Below are 26,874 nucleotides of genomic sequence, written 5' to 3' on the forward strand. Positions count from 1 at the left end.
CTGGGTTAGTCAATGGTATATATCAGTCATAGGCTATGTAAGGCAAGGTTATAAATCTGTCATGAGCTATGTTAGGCAAGGTTATATATCAGTCATGGGCTACTTTAAACAAGGTTAGATATCAATGATGGGCTATGTTAGGCAAGGTTATATATCAGTCAGGAGCTGGGTTAGTCAATGGTATATATCAGTCATAGGCTATGTTAGGCAAGGTTATAAATCTGTCATGAGCTATGTTAGGCAAGGTTATATATCAGCCTTGAGCTATGTTAGGCAATGTTATATATCAGTCATGGGCTACTTTAAACAAGGTTTGATATCAATGATGGGCTATGTTAGGCAATGTTATATATCAGTCATGATTTATCTTAGGCAATGTTATATATCAGTCATGGGCTATCTTAGACAAGGTTATATCAGTCATGATTTATCTTAGGCAATGTTATATATCAGTCATGAGCTATCTTAGACAAGGTTATATATCAGTCATGAGCTATCTCAGGCAAGGTTATATCACATTCATGAGCTATGTTAGGCAAGTTGATATATCAGCCTTGAGCTATGTTAGGCAATGTTATATATCAGTCATGAGCTATCGTAGGCAATGGTATATATCAGCCTTGAGCTATGTTAGGCAAGGTTATATATCAGTCATGATTTATGTTAGGCAAGGTTATATATCAGTCATGAGCTTTGTTAGTCAAGGTTAAATATCAGTCATGAGCTATGTTAGGCAAGGTTATATATCAGTTATGAGCTATGTTAGGCAAGGTTGGTTTGTACAGAATTTATTTTACTTCGATTGCGTAGGAAGCTATTAGCTTATAAACACACTTTCGAATCCGTTGCTGGAATCAACCAGTACTGAGCAATGAGTGTAAAGTTTCTTGCTCAAGGAAACAACGACTTGCCCCTGTCAGGGTTTGAACCTATGCGGCTAGCGATCATAAGATTACTAGTCCGAAGCGTTAACCACTCGGGCATGCCGCCACATTAGGCAAGGTTATACAATGTATATCAGTTATGAGCTATGTTAGGCAAGGTTATATGTCCGTCATGGGCTATGTTAGGCAGTATTATATGTCAGACAATACCTATATTAGGCAAGGTTATTTTTCGGTTAATTTCTATCTTAAGCAATGTTATATGCCAGTCATGGGTTATGTTAGGCAAGGTTATATGTCAGTCATTGACTCTGTTAGGCAAGGTTATATATCAGTCATGGGTTATGTTAGACAAGGTTATATATCAGTCATGGCTATGTTAGTCAGTCTTTGTTTATTTTAGGCAATGTTATATGTCAGACAATATTTATGTTAGGCAGGGTTATATGTGAAGGGTTAAATACAACTAAGATCAAACAAAGCTTTTCATCAGACTGTTTTTTATTATTTGAAGTAGGTCACATTTCTAATTCACTTTTATTAATTTCGATACAGAGAAGATTTTAACACATTTAGTAATTATTTTCTCTAAACATTTTATTGAAGCATTCATTCTACCCAAACGCTAACATCCGAAACATCATTTAATAGTGTTGAATAAGTTCAGTTAATGTCACGTGGGATCATACATGTTCATGATGACAGTGTAATATTAATCCCAGCTCTTTATAGAAGAAAGGATATCAAACACATGACCCTCAAAATTACCAATTTATAAATGGTCAGCAAACACATACGCACAACTATATAAAGATTTTATACTTATTTGCTCTTTATAAATCCAAAGTATGATTTTCCCTAAACGAAATGAAATTATTTCTAGTTCAGAAAATGGTTATCAAATAAAAACTACTGGTTTTCTTAACAAAGGCAATGAATAATGTATTAAGATATCTTAAAGTGATGTTCATGTAGACAACTTCAGTCTAGATCCCCTGTCTGGAGAATTTTATTTAACAATGATATAAGCTGTAAACTGTCCTGACTTCCGGCCACACATTTATCATTAAAGGAACACGCACCTAAAATATATAAAATATATGAGTTATATAACATAAATGAGTTCTACAAAATAAATGAGTTATATATTAAAATAAATGAGTTATATAAATAAATGAGTTATATAAAATAAATGAGTTATATAAATAAATGAGTTATATAAAAGAAAACAGTTATATAAAAATGAGTTGTAGAAAATAAATGAATTACAGAAAATAAGGGTTTTTTTTTACATATCTTTTTTTTATTAACTGTACATCCAATTGAACATTTAAGAAAATAATCTGCAAAATTCATATTGTTGCGTAATTTAAAATAAATGGTCTAAACAATTTTCATTTTCATTCTATCAATCCTTGGCATTGTAGAATATTTGAAAATTTGTTTTGTATTTAAATGATATTTTAATTTCTTCCATGTTAAATGTGTCTGAATATAACATAAGGTTATATGATAATAATTATTCTCTATCATATCTGAAATAATACTTTGATGTTCAGATGTACATTAGCCTGCATGTTTTATGTAAAGGTGCACTTTAATATCTTATATATTGTTTCAAGTGTGGAAACAAAACAATGAAATTGTTATCAAAGTGTCAGATTCTGCAATAAGTATCAACTTTAATGTTGATTTTATTTTCCCTAGTTTAACCAGAACTATTTTTATATTATATAACATGCAAATTTCGGTTCTGGAGTCTTGAATTTTTTAACATCAAAATTTTGATTCGAACTCCTCTTCATCTTTATTTCACACTGGCTGTTAAAAATAACATAAAATAAAATAGAGACAAAACTTTCAGATGTTAATGTTACGGCAAATATGAGACTCTTCATATTCATATTGTATTAATGGGGTTAGAATCGGGGATTTTTAAGATAATATATTCATATGATTTAAAAATTGAAATTGAGAAGGAACGTGTGAGACACATGGAATAATGTTCATATGCGATCAAAAACGAAGGCAATTATTTTTGTAACTCTTGGAGTTAAATAAAGGCAATACCGTAGTATATGGGGAATAAGCGCGGTATTTGTTGTATATGACAAGATATTTTCAAAGTTATATATCTCAAAAATTGACAGCATTATACCTAAATACGTGTATAATGAATCTTTGAAGACATGTTTAAATTGAAACACGAGTGATTGGCATTCGGTTTATAGACTGATAATTGAAGATGTATTTGCATCAAAAGTATTTTACTACAGGTGACCTTAAGAGTAATGATAAAGTTAAAAGTATTCTTTTTTTCATACTCTAAGATTGTATCTTAAAAAGTATATAATTATATATTAATGTTATTGTTAGTTTATTACTAACAACTGTAATTTATTAGTGAAATCAGTAAGCAGTAAGACCAACTAACTTCTTGAATGCATAAGTGTAATCAGTAAACAATAAGGCCAACTAACCTCTTGAATTCAATTTTTGTAATCAGTAAGTAATAAGACCAAATAACGTCTTGAATTCAATAGTGTAAGGCCAACTTAACTTTAGTTTTTTTTAAGGAATGCAGATGTTGACAAAATACAATTATGTAAATTCTTGTTAGAATTATTTATGCATTCTATATAAATGTCGTTTAGGTATTTGTTTGTTGAATTAACTGACGTCATACATATCAACATTATTGTTTGTAACAACAAGGTATGTGTACAAGTTGAAAATGTTTGTTCATCTTCTTATAATAAAACCCTTTAAGTCTTCAATATCGAGTGTTCAACTTTATTCCATTTTTTATTTATTTTATGCAGTTTATTAAAATGTAACGAATGAACTACATCATTCAATGATTCGATCTTTTTAAGTGTAATAATTATCATTGGACCCAGTCTTATTAAATCAGCATCGTTTTTATTTAGGTCCAAAAAGTTCATATTAAATGCATATTGTACTCCATCGAGTCTCCTCTTAATTTTCTGAAGCCAAAAGTTCCATATCAAATCCATATTGTATTATACAAAAACACTGTTGTTCTTTTAGTATTTCATGAATCTAATATGTTTCTTTTTAAAAATTGGTGCAGTGAAAATTTATTATACTTTGTTTAGTACAATACTGATTCTATTGGACTCATACACTGCAGCAAAACCGCGTCCAAAGAATTCAGTATCATACGCAGTAATGACCTCATCATATAACTTTTTATTGCGACTGTTGTCAATATGTTTATATTTATATATATATTTTGCGAGTGTTATCTATGATATATATGCATTTATGCATGTACATACAAAGAACAAATCAATACATACTAGAATCGCAGCAAATTCCGTCCGTTACACAAGATCCCTGTCCCCGTGCACCGCATGGTTCCCCTCGTATTTCACAGGCAATGGTACGCTCGTTTTCTTTTTGACATATCTGAGTTTCTGAAGTACCAAAGTAGCAACCAAACGATCCGCAGCAAATGTTCGGGCCGACACATTGTCCACTATTTGCAGGACCGCAAGATAAGCACTGAAATTAATCAATTCAATAAATGATTATTAAAGGGAGCAGCAGAATAATTAACAAGAAATTGTTTTCTCTATATTATTTGTAGAATATGGCTTGACTACATTATTAAATTGATTATGTTTGAATTTATCATGACAAAGTATGACATCTATTGACAGAGGAAATAAAAGGACGACAGAGAAACTATAATATCTGCAATATCTGAGATATAAATGACACTGTTGTTTATTCTAATTAAACTGCTTCTTTGATAAAACACAAAAAACACGTACATTTTGTGTATAAATTGTTTCTCATCTAAACACTTGTAATTTATATAAATAATTGATTTCTGTGTTTTCGTGAATTATAAGCCTTTATTCTTATTCAACTAATTATAAACTTCTAATTACAATTTAATATTTAATCTGTAATTATAATTTGTATATACGTCATAAAGTAAAGCTAAACATATTAACAAAACATGCTCAGATTAGGCTAACCTAATTTGTTTCTCCTTTAATGTCAAAACACAAATTTTCAATGTTAAATATAATAATTTTCCCGCTGGCAAATAACATCCCGGAAATACAAAAATCTAACATCACACGTGACTAAAGACTGCCTGAAGTAATGCAAATTTCATCGATTTTTCATAAGGACAATTACTATAATTTGGTCAAGAAAACAAGTAATTTTACAATACTTAACCAATAATTTCTTCTTTCATAACAGTATGATGATTGTGAAATGTTGTGTTTATTTTACAGATACCAGCGTTAACATGACATGCTAGAATCAGTTTTGTCATCGTCAGACTTGTCAAACTTAATGTAATTTTAAATGTGCTACAGTAAATGTGTAGTTAGAAATGTCATAGAGGTAACGGGAACAATTTAATATGTACTCTTCCCGGAATTAAATATAGTCTCCCGACATTTCTACATTAAAAGCTGACAAGAAAAATTTAGTACATATTCATGTAACTGACTTCTGCAATATTCTTCAATATTATTTATTACAATCTATAAATCGACTAGTCATAAATACAGTACATACTTAAATATAATAAAGTTTAATACATGTATATATGCTTGTTAATATCCCTTAACTATCACAAACTTTATGCTATGATCAACAAACCTATTTCTGGTAATACTATAGATTGAAGTAATTTACCTCTATAATAACTAGGTATATTATAATCTCACATTTTATGAATAGCTACAACAACTTATTTTTCACCATGAGATTGGTAATTTACCAGTATTATATAAAATGGATTATGGGTAATGGTCAATGGCGGTCAGTTAAAAATCGCTCAGTGAAAATTTTTAGAAATTTTTTAGAATAAACCAAAAAAACGGACTTATAACGGTGTAAAATCTTGTAAAAAGGAATACGGATACTATGCCGAATAAAGGTAAAAAATCATCTTCATTCCATAATAATGCTACCAGACAAGATAGAAAACGTGCACGACGAAACTCGAGCGCTACGTCGGCAGAATCACCCCACCCATATGAAGTAAATACATCATTGCCTACGAAGGAGAACTTTGTTTCCCTAGATATAAGTGAGAAAATGAACTGTTTGTTTGATCTTATGGTTCAATTTGGGCCAGTGAATTATAAACTTGACTGCATAACAAAAAAATTGTATCATACAGTTGCTACAAACGAAGTCAACAATTCAAGGTTACGCCTCCTTGAATATAAAAACATTGATACGGAGGCCCGTCTTTTAAAAAATAACATCTTATTTCATGGTATCCCCGAAGGAAATACCGACTGTGTGACATCTGTTTTGAACTTTATTAATGATCACCTGCAGTTAGACCCAAGCTCTATGCGAATATCACGTGCATTTCGGATAGGAAAGCCCAAACGACAACAATACCCGGACAAACCTTATATTCGTCAAATACTGGTAACTTTCTCTGAACAATCTAATGCAGACAGCGTCATGGAGAATGCCAAACTACTAAAGAACACCAAATTTGGTCTATCCCGGGATTACCCGAAAGAAATTCGTGAAGCACGTCAAGAATTATGGCACGATTACAAGGATGCGAGGTCAAAATATGGCCCCCGAAATGTCAAGCTTAAGTATCCTGCTGCCTTGGAAGTAAACGGAGAAACAGTACGCAATTTATTCCCTGGATGGCACTCAATTCTACGAGGCTCACGTAACTCTAACGTGGAATCACGTGTCAACGAGACTTACACGAGAGCAGCTGAGAAATCATCTATACTCGCACGTGACGAGACCCTCATCGAGGAAGACACAGGGGATGACACTGATTCGATCAAAAGCGATGACATAATACGAACAACGAGCCCAAATCAATACAAAGAATCTGCGAAGTCATCTCCGATAGGTACAACACACACATCCAAAGGTTATTTGCTAGAAGTACATGCCCCACTTCAAGGTCCTACACTTGTATCGGCGCCTTTTCCTGGCAATCGTAAGGACAATTTTACAGACTAGTGTTACCCGGGGTCAGTGGTATACTTCTGCGAACAGTGTAAGGATATTCCATGCTCCTCTAAAACATTGACTTTTTCCTTTTTTTATTGTTGTTAGCATATTAAGAACTCAAAACTTTGTTTTTTTCACCGCTTTCAAATAAATACTTCAAATATTGTCCGCTTTCCCCATCGAATACAGAAACACTAAAACCCAAAACATAATTAATTAGAATATTTTTGACCATGTTGTTACCCATACTAATTATTTATGCTACTCTTCGTTCACATGTTATTGCTTGATACATGTTAAATGTGTATTATGTAATCTGTGACAATTGAAAATAAAGTGATTTGTATTGTATTGTATAACAAATCAAAAATTTATTTAAAAAGGTAAAAGAATATCAACACCTGTTATGAAAAATACAGAAATAATGCTATTATAGACACAGGGTTTTCCCCACGTCTTAATGATTTAACGGCATACAAAATATCTTCATCAGTAATGTCTGCTTTAAAAATGGAGTCTTCTTTATCATTATTAATCGAAGCCTCATAAATTATTTCAATATTACCTAGAATAATTTCACCAGCACCATTGAATAGATTTTCAAAAAAGTTTTTTTTTTTCTGTAGTAAAATCGTTTTGGACATGTTCTCTACTTGAACTCATAAATTTACCCTTCTGTAAATGGCTTTGGGATTTTTGCATTTTTTAATGAAATAATTTAACTGGATTTACATATTGTATTCCTGTTTTAGTTGTTGTTTTTAAAATCTCATTATGTTGGAAGTTTAAATTCATTACACAATGTTTCAGTTTTATTCCTCATGTAATTTCTAAAACGTCTGTCTTACAAATATTTCAACTCAACATTATTTATTAAACCATTTGTTTTCTAATACAACAATACGGTCATAATAATGTTAACAATTTATTTTCTTGTTTATTACACACTTGCCCTCATAAAGTTAATATATTATTTGCTTGGTTACAATCTACAACATATCGAAGCTACATATTAATATTTTTCATGTTTAGATATGTGATGATAAATTATGTATATCTCTGGAACTGAAACTTTTAATCGCATAACTTGTGACAAGTTGGAGACCAAATGTCCAGCCGGAAGTGCCAATAGCGTCCATAGATTACCCATTGACAAGAGCGATGTATGATTTTAGGTCATTTATTCTGCATATTATTGTCTACGTTAGGGACGTCCAGTATGTAAATCCGGCATTCGGGCATTTTGAGATCAATTCACGAGATAATATTTATAAGTTCACCAAAATTTTCCAGATTTTAGCCCTATTTAACATAAATTGAGCGAAATTTTCGAAAAGAATGAAGATAAATAAGCATATTAATAATGTTACGGAATTATACATGTAGGTGTGAGCACATATGGATTTAAGCGTAGTACATCTCCATTTGTAACATTGACTGTTGATTTGTGGAATAACTAAGATTAAATCAACAATTTATAACAACAGTATGCAATAAAAATACAAATAAAGAATGAAAATATACTTCTAAATATTTAATTGAATCTATACATTCTCTATCTGTCATTGATTATACACACATTTTCATGCATTTTTAAATTGTCCAGATAAGGATCATCAGATTGTCATTATATGAAGTCTGTTTATCAATATTCATTCCAAATTACACAGTCCCAAACAAGAAATTGTCGTTAATACAACAAACTTGGATGAATAAGCTTGATATACAAGGACGTCAACTGTATTTACAATGACTATATAATTAAAGAACATCAATAGGTAAGTTATACAATCTTGCAGGATGTTATTTACATGTTTATAGAGCATGAATACATGAGAACATAGATCAAACTGATCATAATATGAGAGGAATGTTCCCACGAGATCTTCATTCAACTTGCTGGTCTATCAATTAACAGACATTATTTGTCAAAGAATAAAGAACCGAGGTAAAATCTATATCCCTGGAGAACCCCCCCCCCCCTTCTCTCTAATATACACGTACAATACTTTTAACGCAATTATGTTAGTTTACAATGAAAGTAAAACATATTGTAATGGCAATGTGTTCATGGGTGTAATATGATAAGAACTAATGAAAAATAGATTAATAATATTACAAAACAAAGTTAGAGGCTGGTAGATGTATTAGTTTTCTATGTTAGTGACATGGCATTCATTGTACGAGGATATATTGCTAATAATAAAATACAATAACTGTACAAACCTTAATCTATATTGAAAATCGAGTAAATTATATAGTCAACATGAAATAACACAGTTCAATGTGACAGTATACAAATTTTTCTCTTTATCCGTTGAAAAGTTTTTGTAACTTATTAAAATATCCAAAGAAGGGCTACTAGAACTATTCCTACATTGAGAGGTTTATCCTATCAATAAAGACTTGCCAACACTTTTATATTGTAGACAACGATTTGATCTCATTCAAATTTACAAAATTATTAATGGGTTTGATTATATTGACCCAGATAAATTTTAAATGTTCAATGATAACTGTACAAGTGGTCATATTTTGAATAAAACACGCATGAAAAACTCATTTCCTATTAAATGCATCAAACAGTGGAATAATTTAGACGAAACCATAGTCATCAGTGATAGCATTTTGACTTTTAAAACTCAATTTGACCGAAGCAGGTAAAGTAAACAATTCGATACCAGTGACATTTACCAAGTGTTTTTCTGATCATTAATGAAGTACAGGAGGAGCTTATAAGCCATATTGGCTTCAATGCTCAAAGAAGAAGAAGGATGTAAAGGTTTGTAAGAAATAGTCACCTTTTAATTTTGATATCTAACATTAAATAGTTTATGTGTCATATGAAGAAGAATCATGGCTGTGATTAAAGTAGGACTGGATGCCACAATATCTAGACATTAACCAAATTAAAAGCTTCCCTTGCTAACAGCGGTACTACGGTCTACTGGAAATGACTGGCTACATTTACTCATAATGATTCCATTGCAAATAAGAGCTCGTCTAGAGTAGAACTATGGCGTCACTCTGATATATATGTGACTATATCTGTATTTATATTGCTTTGTTTAATTACTGAGATAGACATTATTATTGCATATCTCCCAATTGTTTTACACTATCAGAGAATACCCTAGAGCATACATAACCTACCTTTCAGATTAATTTATCACCTTCATACAACTACCATGTGTAAATTGAACATCAAATATCGAAACATACTTTTCTCATTTTAGAAACATTCAATGCGTCGACTGCAATGGTGTCACGTGATTTATTGAACGTTTGGTTGTCGGACATGAAATTAACGGCAAGTAAATTGTGTTTAAAGCTGTTTAATAAATACTAAACGTTAAAAATTAGTTGAACGAATTTTTGAGAGTTATTATCATTTTATCAATGAGTGTATGGTATTAATTCGCGATCTTAACAGTATAATTACATAAAGATATAAATGAAAGCAATATTTGCGGTAAAAGTTATGTTGTATACACAGCTCTTAATGTTACAGTAATTGCTACCATTAATTGATAGCCGACATGGTAATTGCCCATATCAATGAAAGATAATCCTCTTATAACATTTAAATCAATCATTAAATGTTTGTATTTCAAATTTCACGATAGTGTTAGTTTGTTTCTGTATTACTACGCAGTATAAATCTGTATGAGAACGGAAATTTGTCTAACGCTGTAAAAATTAGTCCAAGGCAGTAATGTACAATAGAAACCCCAGACAAAACGGTACAGTGATTACTATTAGCCAATTGAAACAAACACTGATTAATTCTTGATCGTCACCTCAGTGCACTGACGGGTAACTAACTTCTTTTGTTAAGAGTTCCTCTCTTATAATTATTAATTATTGCTTGTTTTCATTGTCTATCACTATTCTATGTCTATCACAATATGCTCGTTTTATAATAACCAAACTACATATATATGTTTATCTATATTAATGTAGCAACTATGAGTATATTGTTAAGGAAGTTTTCAAAAAGATGACGTCATGATTGAATACAATATTGGCTTATCAGTATCAATTTATGAAACACAAGATTTTACAATTATCTTATGTCAATATTTTACTATATTGTATGACGTTTTTTTACTGACTTTCTTACGAGAACATACATGTATGTAATAATACATAACTGGAAACATCATGACTAAGTTAATTCCTTATATTGAATTTTTTTGGCAGTCATGTACGACAAGATACAGATCTGTTTAGAGAACTACTGGTCAAATACATAATTCCTGGATGGTAAATTTATTTCACTGATGATAAATGTACCTCACTGATGACAAATGTACTTCACTGATGATAAATTTACCTCAATGATGATAAATTTACCTCACTGATGATAAATTTACCTCATTGATGATCAGTTTACCTCATTGATGATAAATGTACCTCACTTATGATATATTTACCTCACTGATGATATATTTACCTCACTGATGATAAATTTACCTCATTGATGATAAATGTACCTCACTGATAACAAAATTATCTCACTGAAGATAAAATTACCTCACTGAAGATAAATTTACCTCATTGATGATACATTTACCTCATTGATGATAAATTTACCTCACTGATGATAAATTTACCTCATTGATGATAAATTTACCTCATTGATGATAAATGTACCTCACTGATGATATATTTACCTCACTGATGATATATTTACCTCACTGATGATAAATTTACCTCATTGATGATAAATGTACCTCACTGATAACAAATTTACCTCACTGAAGATAAAATTACCTCACTGAAGATAATTTACCTCATTGATGATACATTTACCTCATTGATGATAAATTTACCTCACTGATGATAAATTTACCTCATGATGATCAATTTACCTCATTGATGATAAATACTCAATTTATTTACCTCACTGATGATATCAATTTACCTCACTGATGATAAATTTACCTCATTGATGATAAATGTACCTCACTGATAACAAAATTATCTCATGAAGATTAAAATTACCTCACTGAAGATAAATTTACCTCATTGATGATACATTTACCTCATTGATGATAAATTTACCTCATTGATGATAAATTTACCTCACTGATAACAAATTTACCTCACTTAAGATAAATCTACCTCACTGATGATAAATTTACCTCACTGGTGATAAATTTACCTCACTGATGATAAATTTACCATATTGGTGATAAGTTTACGTCATTGATGATAAATTTACCTCACTGATAATAAATTTGCCTCATTGGTGATAAATTTACCTCACTGATGATAAATCTACCCCACCGAAGATGAATTTAACTCACTGATGATAAATTTACCTCACTGATGATAAATTTACCTTACTGATGTTAAATTGTCCTCAATTATGATAAATTCAACTAACTGATGATAAATTTACCTCAATGATGATATATTTAACTTACTGATGATAAATTACCTCTCCGGTGATAAAGTGGTCTAACTGATGATAAATTTAAATCACTGATGATTCATTTGTATGATTGCATTAGATAGAAAATCCGAAGTACCCAAACTCCTAAAACATTTTTCTGGGTACACAGTTCTTAGCCTGTCAACAATGAAACAATACTTGCGATCTTTTAGTGTGTAATCAGCAAAGTTATCATCGATATCAAAGTGAAATTATACATGTCTCAAGCTCGAATCAATCAGTAAAAGTTGACATTTGAAATTTTCAGAAAACATGAGTGTTTGTTTACGAATTACTGTGGGTAATAAATCTGATGTAACAAGCTGTCGATATTTGCAAATCAAGTTAGACAAATAACAACAGTATTTTGATCTTGTGGCGTTTGGCAATTTTAAACAAAGTTATTATATTGATACCCTTTAACAACATAAAAATCATTCAATGATTCTTAGCAACGAAAGTATTCAAGCCTACAACTTAGCCTGTCTTAAGACTTCTGTAAACATGAAAAAACTAATACTAAACTCGTATATATATTGTTGTAATAGATATTGTTACATGATCTCCTGTTTGGACAACTTAAACGTATAAAATGTCTAGGAACATTTAAGCTGGTATATTATCCTGATTTCCTACAATGATTGAATGACCACAAAAATATAATGTGGGATAAATGCTTAAAATGTTGTTTTCGGTATGTTATATTGACTGAAGGCTTAGATATATTATGTTCGATCATTGTTCAGGACAAGACTTAGAAATGTTGTGTCAGGTAAAAGACTTAGAAATGTTGTGTCAGGTAAAAGACTTAGAAATGTTGTGTCAGGTAAAAGACTTAGAAATGTTGTGTCAGGTAAAAGACTTAGAAATGTTATGTTAGGTAAAAGACTTAGAAATGTTGTGTTCAACAATAGGTTAAGGCTTACAAATGTTAAATTAGCTCAATGCTAAGAAAATTGTCACTTAACTTCTACTTGAACATAACTTTACACCTCGGACGACAATACTGTCTTGCATAAAGTAACAAACAATACTAACTGTTTTGAAAATATATTTTTTATGTTCACATTCGACATGCTGTACCAAAAGAACCTATCTATGTACATATATCTCTTTCTGTGACAACAGGATTTTTAAGATAATGTTTTTGGTTTGAATCTGTCATTGGCCCGTGATGTCATACCTCTGGATTCCATTAATGTTTATGTTTATTTTATTAAACTCGCTTGAAAGAAGGATAGATGTTTAAGATATATAAAATTATGACAGGTGTGTTGAGGGTAAGACATGTTCAAATCTGGCTGACAGCCTTATTGCATAATGGCCCGGTCAATGTGACAACATCCGGGTGCGAGACATCCCCGTTATAAATGGTCCTAGTTGTAGTAGTCAATAATAGTTGTTTGACTTTGTTTGAAATAAAGGGAAATAAAACAGTTTGACACATCTTAAGGCGCTATAGAAACGCCTTTGTTATAGGCGCCTGTACTGTAGAGGAATCGTAACTTTAATTTATATTGTTTCGTTTCTTTTGTTTTATACAAGTCGATGTTACAATAATTCACATTGGTTACAATAATACATCTGTTTTAATCCTAACTTTTTTCTAAATTTATTTACATTTTTTTGTAGTTTATTTTTGCAGTATTGTTTTCCGCATTGTTTCATTTTCAAGGATGTAAAACCATAAAAAGTGGCATATATATACACCAACATCGGTCATGTTGTTCTCATATATTATGTACATATCTATACTTACTTCTAGCAGATTCATGTCTGTGTGAAGCAAAAATTTTATACCGCTTTATTCTATCCATTTATCAGAATAGATCTTTCCCTCACCTGATATTACCTTTTATTCTCTTAGCAAATGACAAACCAAAACAAAACAAAATTTATTTTGTTTCAATAATTATTACAGAGTTATTTAACAGGGATCTTTGGTGAACCTTGATTATAGTAGGCCCAAGCCTATATTTAATATTGATCATTTATTAATGACAGGTTTCATAAGAACAAAATTTATTTTAATTTTCAGAGTGGATTTAAGAGATAAAAAAGTTATTATAAATCGATTTATAATGATGGTACATATGAATAATTTATGTTTGTAATTACAGAACTTGACCTGCATTAGCTAACTAACATAATTATGTTCTTTTTGATAAATCTGACGTTATATATAGTGAATCAAGTCTTTGTGCTTTTTAGTCTAAATGTGTTTATGATGAATGAAGTTATATTTTCAAATTAAGAAATTTAAGTTTTAAGGACATGTTAACTGTATGATCATTAATTTCTCTCCTACACTATGGTATAATATATAATATAACATAATGTATGTGCGCCTTATTAGATGATTGCTTCTCTCGGATACATCTTATCACTTGCTTTCCTTACTTAAATTACATAAAACACAATAATTAAGCTAAAATGTTTTAATGTTCTAGTGGTTCTCTTAGTTATTTAATGCACGTATCTTATTTCAAATAATTAAGGTCGTCTTTTTATAATTAATGTCTCACATTTGCTGGTAATGTTTAACGAACTTAGTCAGAAGAAATTATGATGTTTGCTTCGTTGATGTTGCCACAGTCATTTAGTAAACGTATTTGGGAAACATGTATTCTTGAATATACTTCCGTTAAAGTTTTACAAGTTTAAGTTTTAAATTAATGATCCATTAAGTTTTATTTTTTTATCTATGAATTTCTTTCCCAGAACGCCAAATTAAAATAAAATAATTAACATATTTACATTGAAATATAATTATTTGATATAAGTAGCTTTACTTGTGAAAATAAGATATAGAATCCATTGAAGTTGTCAGTGTAAAACAGTAAACCATCTTTAATTAAATAAATTATTAACAACAAAACACAAGTTACTATTGATATTGATATTCAAATATCAAACACATTAAACCATAACCCTAATTTATCCGGCGGTTTTATTTGTACATTTTCATTCATGCCTCATCTCTCGAATGGTGTCCGTTTTTTATGTTACTATTTTTTTTACTAATGTACTATATAAATGAAGTTTTACAGTTAAAGCCCACTCATTTTATTAGCGGTCAGTATAAATCCCATTAAGGACTATCAGCGTTCCCTCATTACAAATCTAAACAGTTCGTTCAACCTGTCCAGATGATTAGAATTTATATTAACATATAATGAAGGACTTTTATCTTATTTTCATTTAGTGCATATGTAATGGATATAATTGACGTCAAGTGACGTTTATTTTATCTTTTCCTCGCTATATCAAGACAACAATGTTACCATATATATTGCCTATGTTAAATTTATGTTAACATACTGTCCATTTATAGTATTTGGTCATTTATGTCAACATATTGTCAATTTATCATTTATGTTAACATAACGTTCGTTTATCAGAAGAACAGAACAGAAAAGAAATTATAATAAACACAAGTAAGAGAACTACAAACCAGTAAACTACACTATATAATCTTATAATCAACTATAAAATATACATGTAGTTTGTCTGTTGTTGTTGTTGTTGTTGTTTTACAGATAGTTACTCTCAATCATGTTTTGATTGTGCTTGTTTCGTTTTACACAGATTTAAAAATGAAAACATCATAAAACATCATCTAAATTAAAAAAAACACCCTTAATTTCGTTTTAACTTAAGTATTATGCCTGATATCATATATTGTTTTGATGGAAACATGTTTTTTTTCAGAGTGCAATTAGAGTTAATGGCAGATCTGTTGTTTTTCTTGTTGTTGTAGTTCTCAATTTTGCATTTACGGACTATCATGTTTGAACACGTTTATAACACATTCATACTGAATTTATAAAGTCAGATATCAGAATGGTGGCATCTTTTGGCTTCCATAGATTCCATACTAATGTGTCCCCATCATTGGAAACTTGATCGGGGTCAAGGACAAATTTTGACACTGGTATGCCCATTTAAAATGTGTTCTGTACGAATTCTACCACGAACACATTTTCTAACACGAACACATAAGTCTACCACGAACACTTAGTACTTAGACGAACAAATTAGTCCCACTGCGAGCATAAGTTATTGAACAGGTGCGTATCACGAGAATGTTGCCAAATTGTTTTATTTCTAGAAATGTTAAACATTCAAGGTAGGCAAATGGACAAAATAATACTCACGGGACATTTTATGGTTTACTATTTTTTTTAAGTTTTGCGTCTGAATCACATCCTGATCGCGCTTTTATCACAAACCCCCATTAAATTTACAGTCCGTGAGAGGGTCCCTATTGGGACAACGGCCCACTTGGGGGTAAGGTTCTTTAAGAAAAAGCTTGAAAATTTTCTGCGCAGGGAGACATTACAAAAATAGAGAATTTTCTATTTATAGCTCGTTTAATTGAAAAACAAATGTTCTAGGATGTACATTATATAAACTGATACATTAGGAAACAAATACAAGTAAATTATACATTTCAGATATAAGTATTGTTCACACTGCTTATAAATTATTTTGAATCAAATAAAAACAACTATATAAATATATTTGTAAAATAACACTCCTGTAGATGACATCTGTTTTACAGAATGCCCAGAGAAACCCGAATGAGGAGTTACTAAACTTCTGGAAATAGTGTCATCATGATAAACTGATATAAGATGATAGTTGATATGATCCGATCATTTTGAATGTATATTAAACATTGAGAAGGTTCAATCTAGGGACAATTTTCTACATGTATCCTGTATACACTATTTGACAACACTGTGATAAAAATGCATTTTTATCTTTTATGATGTAAACAGTAAAATACAAACACGCACGAACACGCACAAAAAGCAACAAGAACAACAACAACAAAAAAAACACAGCACCGCACGCTCAACCCCCACCCACTCCAAAAAAAGAATAATAAAAAAATAAAGATTAAAGAAACATACGTTATCAACACAAGGAATTATGTTTTAATTAATATCTTTGTTTATAGAAGTTCTTTCATTAAAATTAACTTACTATGCTAGAAATATCTAGCCTTCAACAATAACTTACTATGTTAGAAATATCCAGCCTTCAACATTAACTTATGTTAGAAATATCTAGCCTTCAACATTAAATTATGTTAGAAATATCTAGCCTTCAACATTAACTTACTATGCTAGAAATATCTAGCCTTCAACATTAACTTATGTTAGAAATATCTAGCCTTCAACATTAATTTATGTTAGAAATATCTAGCCTTCAACATTAACTTATGTTAGAAATATCTTACCGTCAACATTAACTTATGTTAGAAATATCTAGCCTTCAACATTAAATTATGTTAGAAATATCTAGCCTTCAACATTAACTTATGTTAGAAATATCTTACCGTCAACATTAACTTATGCTAGAAATATCTAGCCTTCAACATTAAATTATGTTAGAAATATCTAGCCTTCAACATTAACTTATGTTAGAAATATCTAGCCTTCAACATTAACTTACTATGCTAGAAATATCTAGCCTTCAACATTAACTTATGTTAGAAATATCTAGCCTTCAACATTAATTTATGTTAGAAATATCTAGCCTTCAACATTAACTTATGTTAGAAATATCTAGCCTTCAACATTAACTTACTATGCTAGAAATATCTAGCCTTCAACATTAACTTACTATGTTAGAAATATCCAGCCTTCAACATTAACTTATGTTAGAAATATCTAGCCTTCAACATTAAATTATGTTAGAAATATCTAGCCTTCAACATTAACTTATGTTAGAAATATCTAGCCTTCAACATTAACTTACTATGCTAGAAATATCTAGCCTTCAACATTAACTTATGTTAGAAATATCTAGCCTTCAACATTAAATTATGTTAATAATATCTAGCCTTCAACATTAACTTATGTTAGAAATATCTAGCCTTCAACATTAACTTACTTTGTTAGAAATATCTAGCCTTCAACATTAACTTACTATGTTAGAAATATCTAGCCTTCAACATTAACTTATGTTAGAAATATCTAACCTTCAACATTAAATTATGTTTGAAATATCTAGCCTTCAACATTAACTTATGTTAGAAATATCTAGCCTTCAACATTAACTTACTTTGTTAGAAATATCTAGCCTTCAACATTAACTTACTTTGTTAGAAATATCTAGCCTTCAACATTAACTTATGTTAGAAATATCTAGCCTTCAACATTAAATTATGTTAGAAATATCTAGCCTTCAACATTAACTTATGTTAGAAATATCTAGCCTTCAACATTAACTTACTTTGATAGAAATATCTAGCCTTCAACATTAACATAATATGCAATAAATATCTAGCCTTCGACATTAACTTACTATGTTAGAACAAGAGCCCAGTTTGAGCCGGGTGATGCTCCCCGAATAGGTTTTGGACACAGGAAAGTAAACCTCTTGTATTTTCAGAGTTATGTCCCTGGAAAAAGTTCAAAGTGCAATAATTCCAAAGTTAGGCAAGGCGGAGTTACTGCTCTTTGCACTACACTTTTAATCAATGCGAACTATAAACCAACAAAGTTTCTTGTTGATACCTCTTATGGTTTCCGAGTTATGTCCCAGACAAAGTTCAAAATGTAAAAATGAACAAAGGGCAATAACTACAAAATTTGGCAAGGCGGAGTTCGAGTTCCTAAGCACTGCATATCTACCCATTGAGATACATCTACCTACAAAGAGTTAAGGTTTTTTTTTGTAATGTACTTTTACTCAATGAGATCTACCAACAAAGTTTCATGTTGATATGATATCTCTTATAATTTTAGAGTAATGTCCCAGACAAAGTTCAAAAAGTAAAAATAAACAAAGGGCAATAACTCCAAAATTAGGCAAGGCAGAGTTATGATTATTATGCAGTGCACATCTACCTATTGAGTATATCTTCCTACAAAGTTTCATGTTGATATCTCCTATAGTTTAAGAGTTATGCCCCGCACAAGATTTCTCTAAAACCGGGCAAAACAGATATGGTTCTTTGAATCTGCACTCCCCCTCAATGCTCTCTACCACTGTATGAAGTTTAAACAAATAATCTCAAAGGGTTTTTAAGTTATGTTCCGGACAAAACAACGGACGGGCATACGGACAGACGGACGGACAGACAAGGTGGCGACTATATGCTTACCCTTCGGGGAGCATAAAATGTAGTCTTCAACATTAACTTACCATGTTAGAAATATCTAGCCTTCAACATTAACTTATGTTAGAAATATCTAGCCTTCAACATTAACTTATGTTAGAAATATCTAGCCTTCAACATTAACTTATGTTAGAAATATCTAGCCTTCAACATTAAATTATGTTAGAAATATCTAACCTTCAACATTTTTTTATTATGTTAGAAATATCTAGCCTTCAACATTAACTTATGTTAGAAATATCTAGCCTTCAACATTAACTTATGTTAGAAATATCTTACCGTCAACATTAACTTATGTTAGAAATATCTAGCCTTCAACATTTTTTTATTATGTTAGAAATATCTAGCCTTCAACATTAACTTACTATGTTAGAAATATCTAACCTTCAACATTTTTTTATTATGTTAGAAATATCTAGCCTTCAACATTAAATTATGTTAGAAATATCTAACCTTCAACATTTTATTATTATGTTAGAAATATCTAGTCTTCAACATTAACTTACTATGTTAGAAATATCTTACCGTCAACATTAACTTACTGTGTTAGAAATATCTTACCGTCAACATTAACTTATGTTAGAAATATCTAGCCTTCAACATTAAATTACTATGTGATACATCAACTTTCGTTTAATAACATGATTCTCCTTGCGACCTTAAATACTCAATTTTAACAAAATAAAATTTACTGAAGTTTTCCAATCATGTCCTCAGGTGACGACGATCTTAATGTAGAGAATATTCCCTGTACAGTATAGCCTGATCTGTTTGAACACAGGAGAACTATTTGAACAGTTAAGTTTCCTGTATTCCCGCGGGAATTCACATTTCTTTCGGTTTTATCAGAACAATTTAAACTTTGATACATCATTGAGAAAAGTAATTATATAATCATATAATTCTACATTACTATTACAAGACTTCTTTTGGTGATAAAAGAGAAATAAAGTAGCCAACATTATAATTTCTTATATGAATTAAAAAAAAAAAAAAAAAAAAAAAATCATTTATTTAGGGGAAAGATAAATTATTTATATCAGCTTGTCTATCTTGTAGTGAAGAGAGATTTCAAGTAATATAAGAATGTGTATATCTTACGAGATATTGCCATGTAATATAAGAATGTGTATATCTTACGAGATATTGTCATGTAATGTAAGAATGAATCTCTTACTAGGGATTGTCCTGCAATGCACGTATGTATGTTCTTGAAGTATACGAATATGTGTCTTAAAGGGACCCCACTGAGGTTTAAAAGTCTAAAAACATAACATTTGAATTTCTTACATAAATGAGCTGGGGCACTTTAAACAGAAATATATGCAAAGATAGTTAAGAAATATACTTTGAAATAAATTGAAAATCGTATTTTTAAGCTTTTCTAAGCCCGATTGGAATGAAAAGCGTTAAAATGCTTTTCATTTTGGGTCATTTTTTTTACAATTTGAATAACTATTCTGGAAAAACGAAGTGCGAGAATGATCTGAAATTTTGCACAAAGATTAGTGGTCTAAACCTACATCATATGGTACATTTATCTGGAAAAAAAATATCTTCAGTCCCACCATGTCAAAAAGCCTCAGTGGAGTCCCTTTAATAGGGATTGTCATGTAATGTAATAATGCAAAAATGGATCTTTTACGAAATATTGTCCTGTAATATAAGAATGTATGTTTTAATGAAAATTGATATCGGATAAGCCAGAACAATTTTAAACTTTAATGAAAATCATGTTTATTGTTAACATGCGTGACACCAATATAATTATTGTATACATGTAGTCTTTAGTGTTGACAGAAAGCCAAATATTTTTAGACTATAAACATTTGTTCCATTACATTTTAAGAGTTGCGTAAAGGTAATATATGACACATGCACTGGGCAACATGGGGTCTATTGTTTCATTTGTTTAACTCTTCAATTGCTTTTTACCTTGAAAGCAAGTATCACGATGATACGATACAATTCCAAGCGGGACAATCTATTAGACCGTTCCAAGCGTCTACTTGCTCTGATGGTCAAACATTGTTCAACATCAATGTCAACAAGATGCATGCTGAGTGTTTTGATTGCAATAAGGCCTCGAATAATGTTAGAGATTATCTCCGAATATTTGCAAACAAATGGGAAAAGATGACTTCAAACAACAAAGTGCATGCTGTGAGATGACTACATATAAATGATGGTTTAAATGACTCCTTTAATGGACACCTGCGTGCATTATTTTAGAAAAATTGCGATAGTTTAGTAAATGGGGATGATACATTCTAGTTTTCATTTATTGTGAAATTTTATAGACCATACAGAGCTATATCTGATTACTTACTGATTACTTCTCACATTGTCGAAATCTGTATATAGACAATATGAGAAATATAACTAATTGTAAACAGAATAAAGATTGGTTTACTAATTGAAGAGTGTCTGTGTAATGTATTACTAATTGAAGAGTGTCTGTGTAATGTATTACTAATTGAAGAGTGTCTGTGTAATGTATTACTAATTGAAGAGTGTCTGTGTAATGTATTACTAATTGAAGAGTGTCTGTGTAATGTCTGTGTAATGTATTGCTTATTGAAGAGTGTCTGTGTAATGTAATACTAATTGAAGAGTGTCTGTGTAATGTCTGTGTAATGTATTACTAATTGAAGAGTGTCTGTGTAATGTCTGTGTAATGTATTACTAATTGAAGAGTGTCTGTGTAATGTATTGCTAAACAAATTTAATATGAAAAAGGCAAAGCCTCAAAGCGAGCTCGATGTTCTTTTACCGTAAAATAGTTTAAAATAATCGTTCAATTTTATTTTACATTTTCCGTTTTAACCCATTTCTTCATGAGCATTTTGTGAAAAATGGCTGTTTTCATTGAAAAGTCTCCCGTTACAAGTTCAAATTGCTATAATACTATAAAAACTGCTTCAACACTAATCAAACCTGGCACAAATGTTGACTGGACCATTGCCCTTGCAACAACATGCTCAGGCTTAAATTTTCTGTTACCATGGCAACGAGGGGACATCTCAAAATTGCCAAAAATCACTATTTTGCGTTGATTTTTTTCCATCAAAATTGATTTCAAAGTGCTGCAACTTCTCAATGGATTGAAATAGAGTCAAATGCTTTTCAGCGTTGGTTACACGTTACCTTATGATCAATCTGGGGTCATTTACAGCCTCTCACAAGTCCAAAATTTTCTTGGCGATGAGGGGGACTCCGCCCCCCTTCAAACCCCCCCAAACAGAAGGGGGCACATCCCCCTTCTGGCAACCCCCTGATGTATCTTTTGGTTGGGGGCCGCGCCGAAAAAGAGCTCACTTTTTTTTAACAACATTTCTCAAACAAAAACAAGTGTTTGGGGCCTAAATAAGGCATTTTTTCATCATTTGAGACAACAAAAAGGGGGGGTGAAAAAGGCGTTAAAAGGCGTGTATATGAAGTAATGGGTTAAAATTGTCATTCGGTAATTTATACACTGCTTCCGTTTATTCTGGTTCCACCGTTCTATTATGGTTCCTATATAAGTGCGCAGGATACCAGTCTACGCTTCCGTTTTCAATCAGAGTACATCGGCTTTTATCGTTATCTTGTAATTCGAAAAGTTGCGATGCGTCAGTTCGGTACTTCGGACGAAAGTTTTCAAAACCATCACTTAGCAGGTACTAACGTTACCGTAAAGCTCGCTTTGCGAGCAGGCCCTTCGGGCCAGCTCGTCGAGCTTGCTAAAAAGGAAACAATGTTGTTATTATACTATTAGACATAAGTTAGTTAATTAATATTTTTACTTAACCAACATTGTTATGAAGTTTGAAATTAAGGATAAACGAATCGATTAGTTTAAATCTTTTCAATTACTTGATCGCATTTAGTAGGTACATTATTTATAATACTACACACAGTTTTAACGCCGAATTTCATTAGACAAATGTGATATTTATATTATTCTTATACACGACTGCTGCAATTTAACAGTTATTTTCTTTTTTAAAGATTGCACCGTAATGATATATTTTAGGACGATTTTTTGACAGAACATGTGGCCATGTATAAACGGTTATAGTCTAACAGCTGTTGAATCTATTTATCATTGAACGTGTATGTATACTATTTCGAAATTCTTTATTACAAATATTATATATATCAAATATTATATACATAATGAAGGCGACAAAACTATATGTTTTGAAATGAAATGTAGGGTAATTTATCTTTTTATGGTAATTCTTTTTGTGTGTGTAAATACAGTATTAAAAGTAAAAGTAAAATATTGATAAATAATGTACAGTAAGGTCAAGATAAGTAAAATACAGTACAGTAGAATATGATAAGTAAAACATAGAATGGTGGTACATGACAAGTGCCACACAGTACAGTATTACATGATAAGTTAAATATTGTGCGGTGGTTTAAGGAACACCACTGAGGTAAAAAAAGACTGAAAACTTAGAATATTCTTATTAGAAGTTCTTACATAGATCAGCTAGATCACTTAAAACAGAAATATATGCAAACAATGATTAAGTTTACTCAGAAATAACGTTTTTTGTACTATTCTCAGCCCGATTTGACGGGAAATACAATTTTAAGACATGTTTTACGATAAAATAATTATTCCGGAAAAACGTTGGGAGCGGTTGGTCTAAAATTTTGCTAGGCCTAAATCAATTAGAACAATTATTTCGGAAACATATTTCCAGTTCCACCATGTCAAACAAACCACTGTGGATTTCCTTTAACAAAAACTTAATCTGCGTATTCCCCCATTTGGACATAGAAGGGCCGAAAGTACTAGATATGCAATAAAATTACTAGATATGCAATAAAATTACTGTTGAACTAAAACACTAAAATGTGATACGGAAATAAATCAGGCACAATTTAGCTTTTTATCAGGTATGGCAGCATTTATTTGTTGATAATGTATTAAATAAAATAAAACTAACAAACATAAGACCCATATGAAGTTATACGTTAGTTATTTGTTGTAAGATAAAATAAAACAAATTCTATTTAATCTTAATTGTTTAATTACATTCCTTATTTATCAAATGTGTTCATTATCAATATTTTGTAAATATTCTTCTTTTTGGAAAAAAAATATTAGTGTCGTCATGGCAACCTTACTCTGACGTCACAAGAACAAGATGTAAATAACTTATAACTTATTTTATTAGAAACATGAAACTTATGAAAGGAAAGGAAAACAAACAACAACAATACGCGTAATTCTCCTTTACAAACCTTAACTAAAACAAAATAGATTTGCAAACTTTAACGTAAATAAAACACATTTGCATAGATATCACTTTTTTATGAACAACCCTCATAAATATTGATTTAATAGTGGAATTATTCTCGTCATTTGTAGAAGTATTTTAATTATTTATACCAGTTAGCTATTTAAAAGCTGATTTCATTTGGTTTGAGAACAATAAACCCCCGTTGATTAGATACGTGTGTGATTTAAGTGTAATCTAATATATCAAAATGTACGAAAACTGTTTATTAATTATACATTTGTTCAATTTAATATGTTTTTTATTTTGGTGAAACAAAAATATTTATCTGATCTTACTCATGATTGCTGATTAGATTTAGTTCGATATAGAAGTAATGTAATTAACGGTTAAAGTATGGGATATATAGATGTAAAGTAATTAACGGTTTAAGTATGGGAGATATAGATGTAAAGTAATTAACGGTTTAAGTATGGGAGATATAGATGTAAAGTAATTAACGGTTTAAGTATGGGAGATATAGATGTAAAGTAATTAACGGTTTAAGTATGGGATATATAGACATGATACACTAGCACGGTAAATACGTACAAGAAAAAGTTCCCAAGTTACCACCCTATCTCTATATAAAACTCGGGGTATTTTATCACAAAAGTTGTGTGATAAGAGATTTTTTGGTCATTTTTTGTCTCATTTATTTACAAATAAGTAATTTATATACTTGTTCACTTTGTTTCTTTTTTATTGTATTTGTAATTTATAACATTGGTGTGTAAATTAAACTTTTTTTTTTAAATTCGTTTTTATATAAACAACTTGTATTTTCTCTGTCTAATTCTCGCAAAAACTTCCATTGTTAGCATAAAAAATTACATTTCTCGTTGTAACCTAAACAAATGTTCATTTTTGAAGGTAAATATGTTATAACTTAATTAAAACAAACATTTTATAATGGTGTCGCTATAATCTTAAGAAAAGTTTTTGTTAAAATGGTAAATATTTCAATAAATAACATTAACAAACGATAATATTCTAACTGTCAATCTTTTCAAACAATACTCTATAAATTTTCATCTCGTTACTTTATTTACGTTTAATGATTTCAATGTTATTTTATAATATTACAATCATTGCTATTTTAATTATTAAAGTGTAATATATAAGCTGATTCTTAACTGAACAAATTTTGCACTTTAACGTTTCAAATCACATTTTCCAAACCTTTTGCATTTCATTTATTTGATTTATTTTCCAAATTATATCGAAGTGTAAAATGTAGTATTAAGAAAAAAAACCATAAAACAACAAATGTTGAATACAGTGAGTAGATACCATGTTCAATTATTTAAAATGACCGATTTAATTACGTCAAGGTTAACAAGTGTGCCTATGTATATAAGTTGACTTAAAAGATGATACGTTAATACTCGTATAACGTTCGAAATAACCGTGACCGACAGGCACATCTTGTTCTTATAATTATTATTGTGGCAATGTGTATAATTAACATGTTTATCATTTTATTCTTTAACAAACATTTTATTTACAATTAGTATGTGAAATATTACAAATTTAGAAAAAGCATGTTTTATTTATGTAATAAATAGTTTAAATAAATATTTTCTTACCGGTATTGTTCCCCTTGATACAACATCTAAACTTCGTTTTCCTCCAGGTGGACAATTTCTTATAAAACAGCCATTTGTAGTACTTGATAGCATTATAACAAAACTTGTCGCAAATAAAACTGAGTTAAGTGATAGATATTTGTTAGAACCCATATCAGAATGTTCCGTTCCTCCAACACTTTGTTAAAGCGTAAGTCAACTCTACAAATATTTGACAGACAATGACTGTTTTATTGTAGATGCTATTGCTTTATAACGAACTGATTGTACTATAGTTCCTAAATGCCCGAGCTATATATACAGAGTGCCGTTTCTACGAGGACTTTAAGAGCTTTGTTCCGATATAAATATATTATGTTTAATTACTTCTAGTTTATACAAATACTGATGCAATACGTCTTTTAACAACCAATATTCACGATTATAATAAAGCAATGACACGATATGATTGTTTTAAAGTTTAAAAGGTATAAGTGTAAAATACGTCATATGATGTAACGTCAGTCGTGACTATTTATATCTCTAAACACAACTGGTCAAAATCGAATATGAGATAAAT

At 30.4% G+C, this 26,874-nt stretch overlaps 1 protein-coding gene across 1 annotated transcript; it reads right to left on the reverse strand.

The window, feature by feature from the left end:
* Positions 1-1,363: 1,363 nt before the first annotated feature.
* Positions 1,364-26,874, reverse strand: LOC132759862 (terepressin/terephysin-like). The gene is made up of 3 exons (XM_060751721.1): positions 26,316-26,874; positions 4,208-4,412; positions 1,364-1,966 (listed from the first exon to the last, which is right to left on the reverse strand). The coding sequence occupies exons 1-3, from the start codon at positions 26,466-26,468 to the stop codon at positions 1,866-1,868; spliced, it is 459 nt and encodes a 152-aa protein (XP_060607704.1). The 5' UTR covers positions 26,469-26,874; the 3' UTR covers positions 1,364-1,865.

This window comes from Ruditapes philippinarum, unplaced genomic scaffold (assembly GCF_026571515.1).
Source record: "Ruditapes philippinarum isolate M1 unplaced genomic scaffold, ASM2657151v2 ctg350_1_1_1_1, whole genome shotgun sequence".
NCBI classification, from domain to species: domain Eukaryota; kingdom Metazoa; phylum Mollusca; class Bivalvia; order Venerida; family Veneridae; genus Ruditapes; species Ruditapes philippinarum.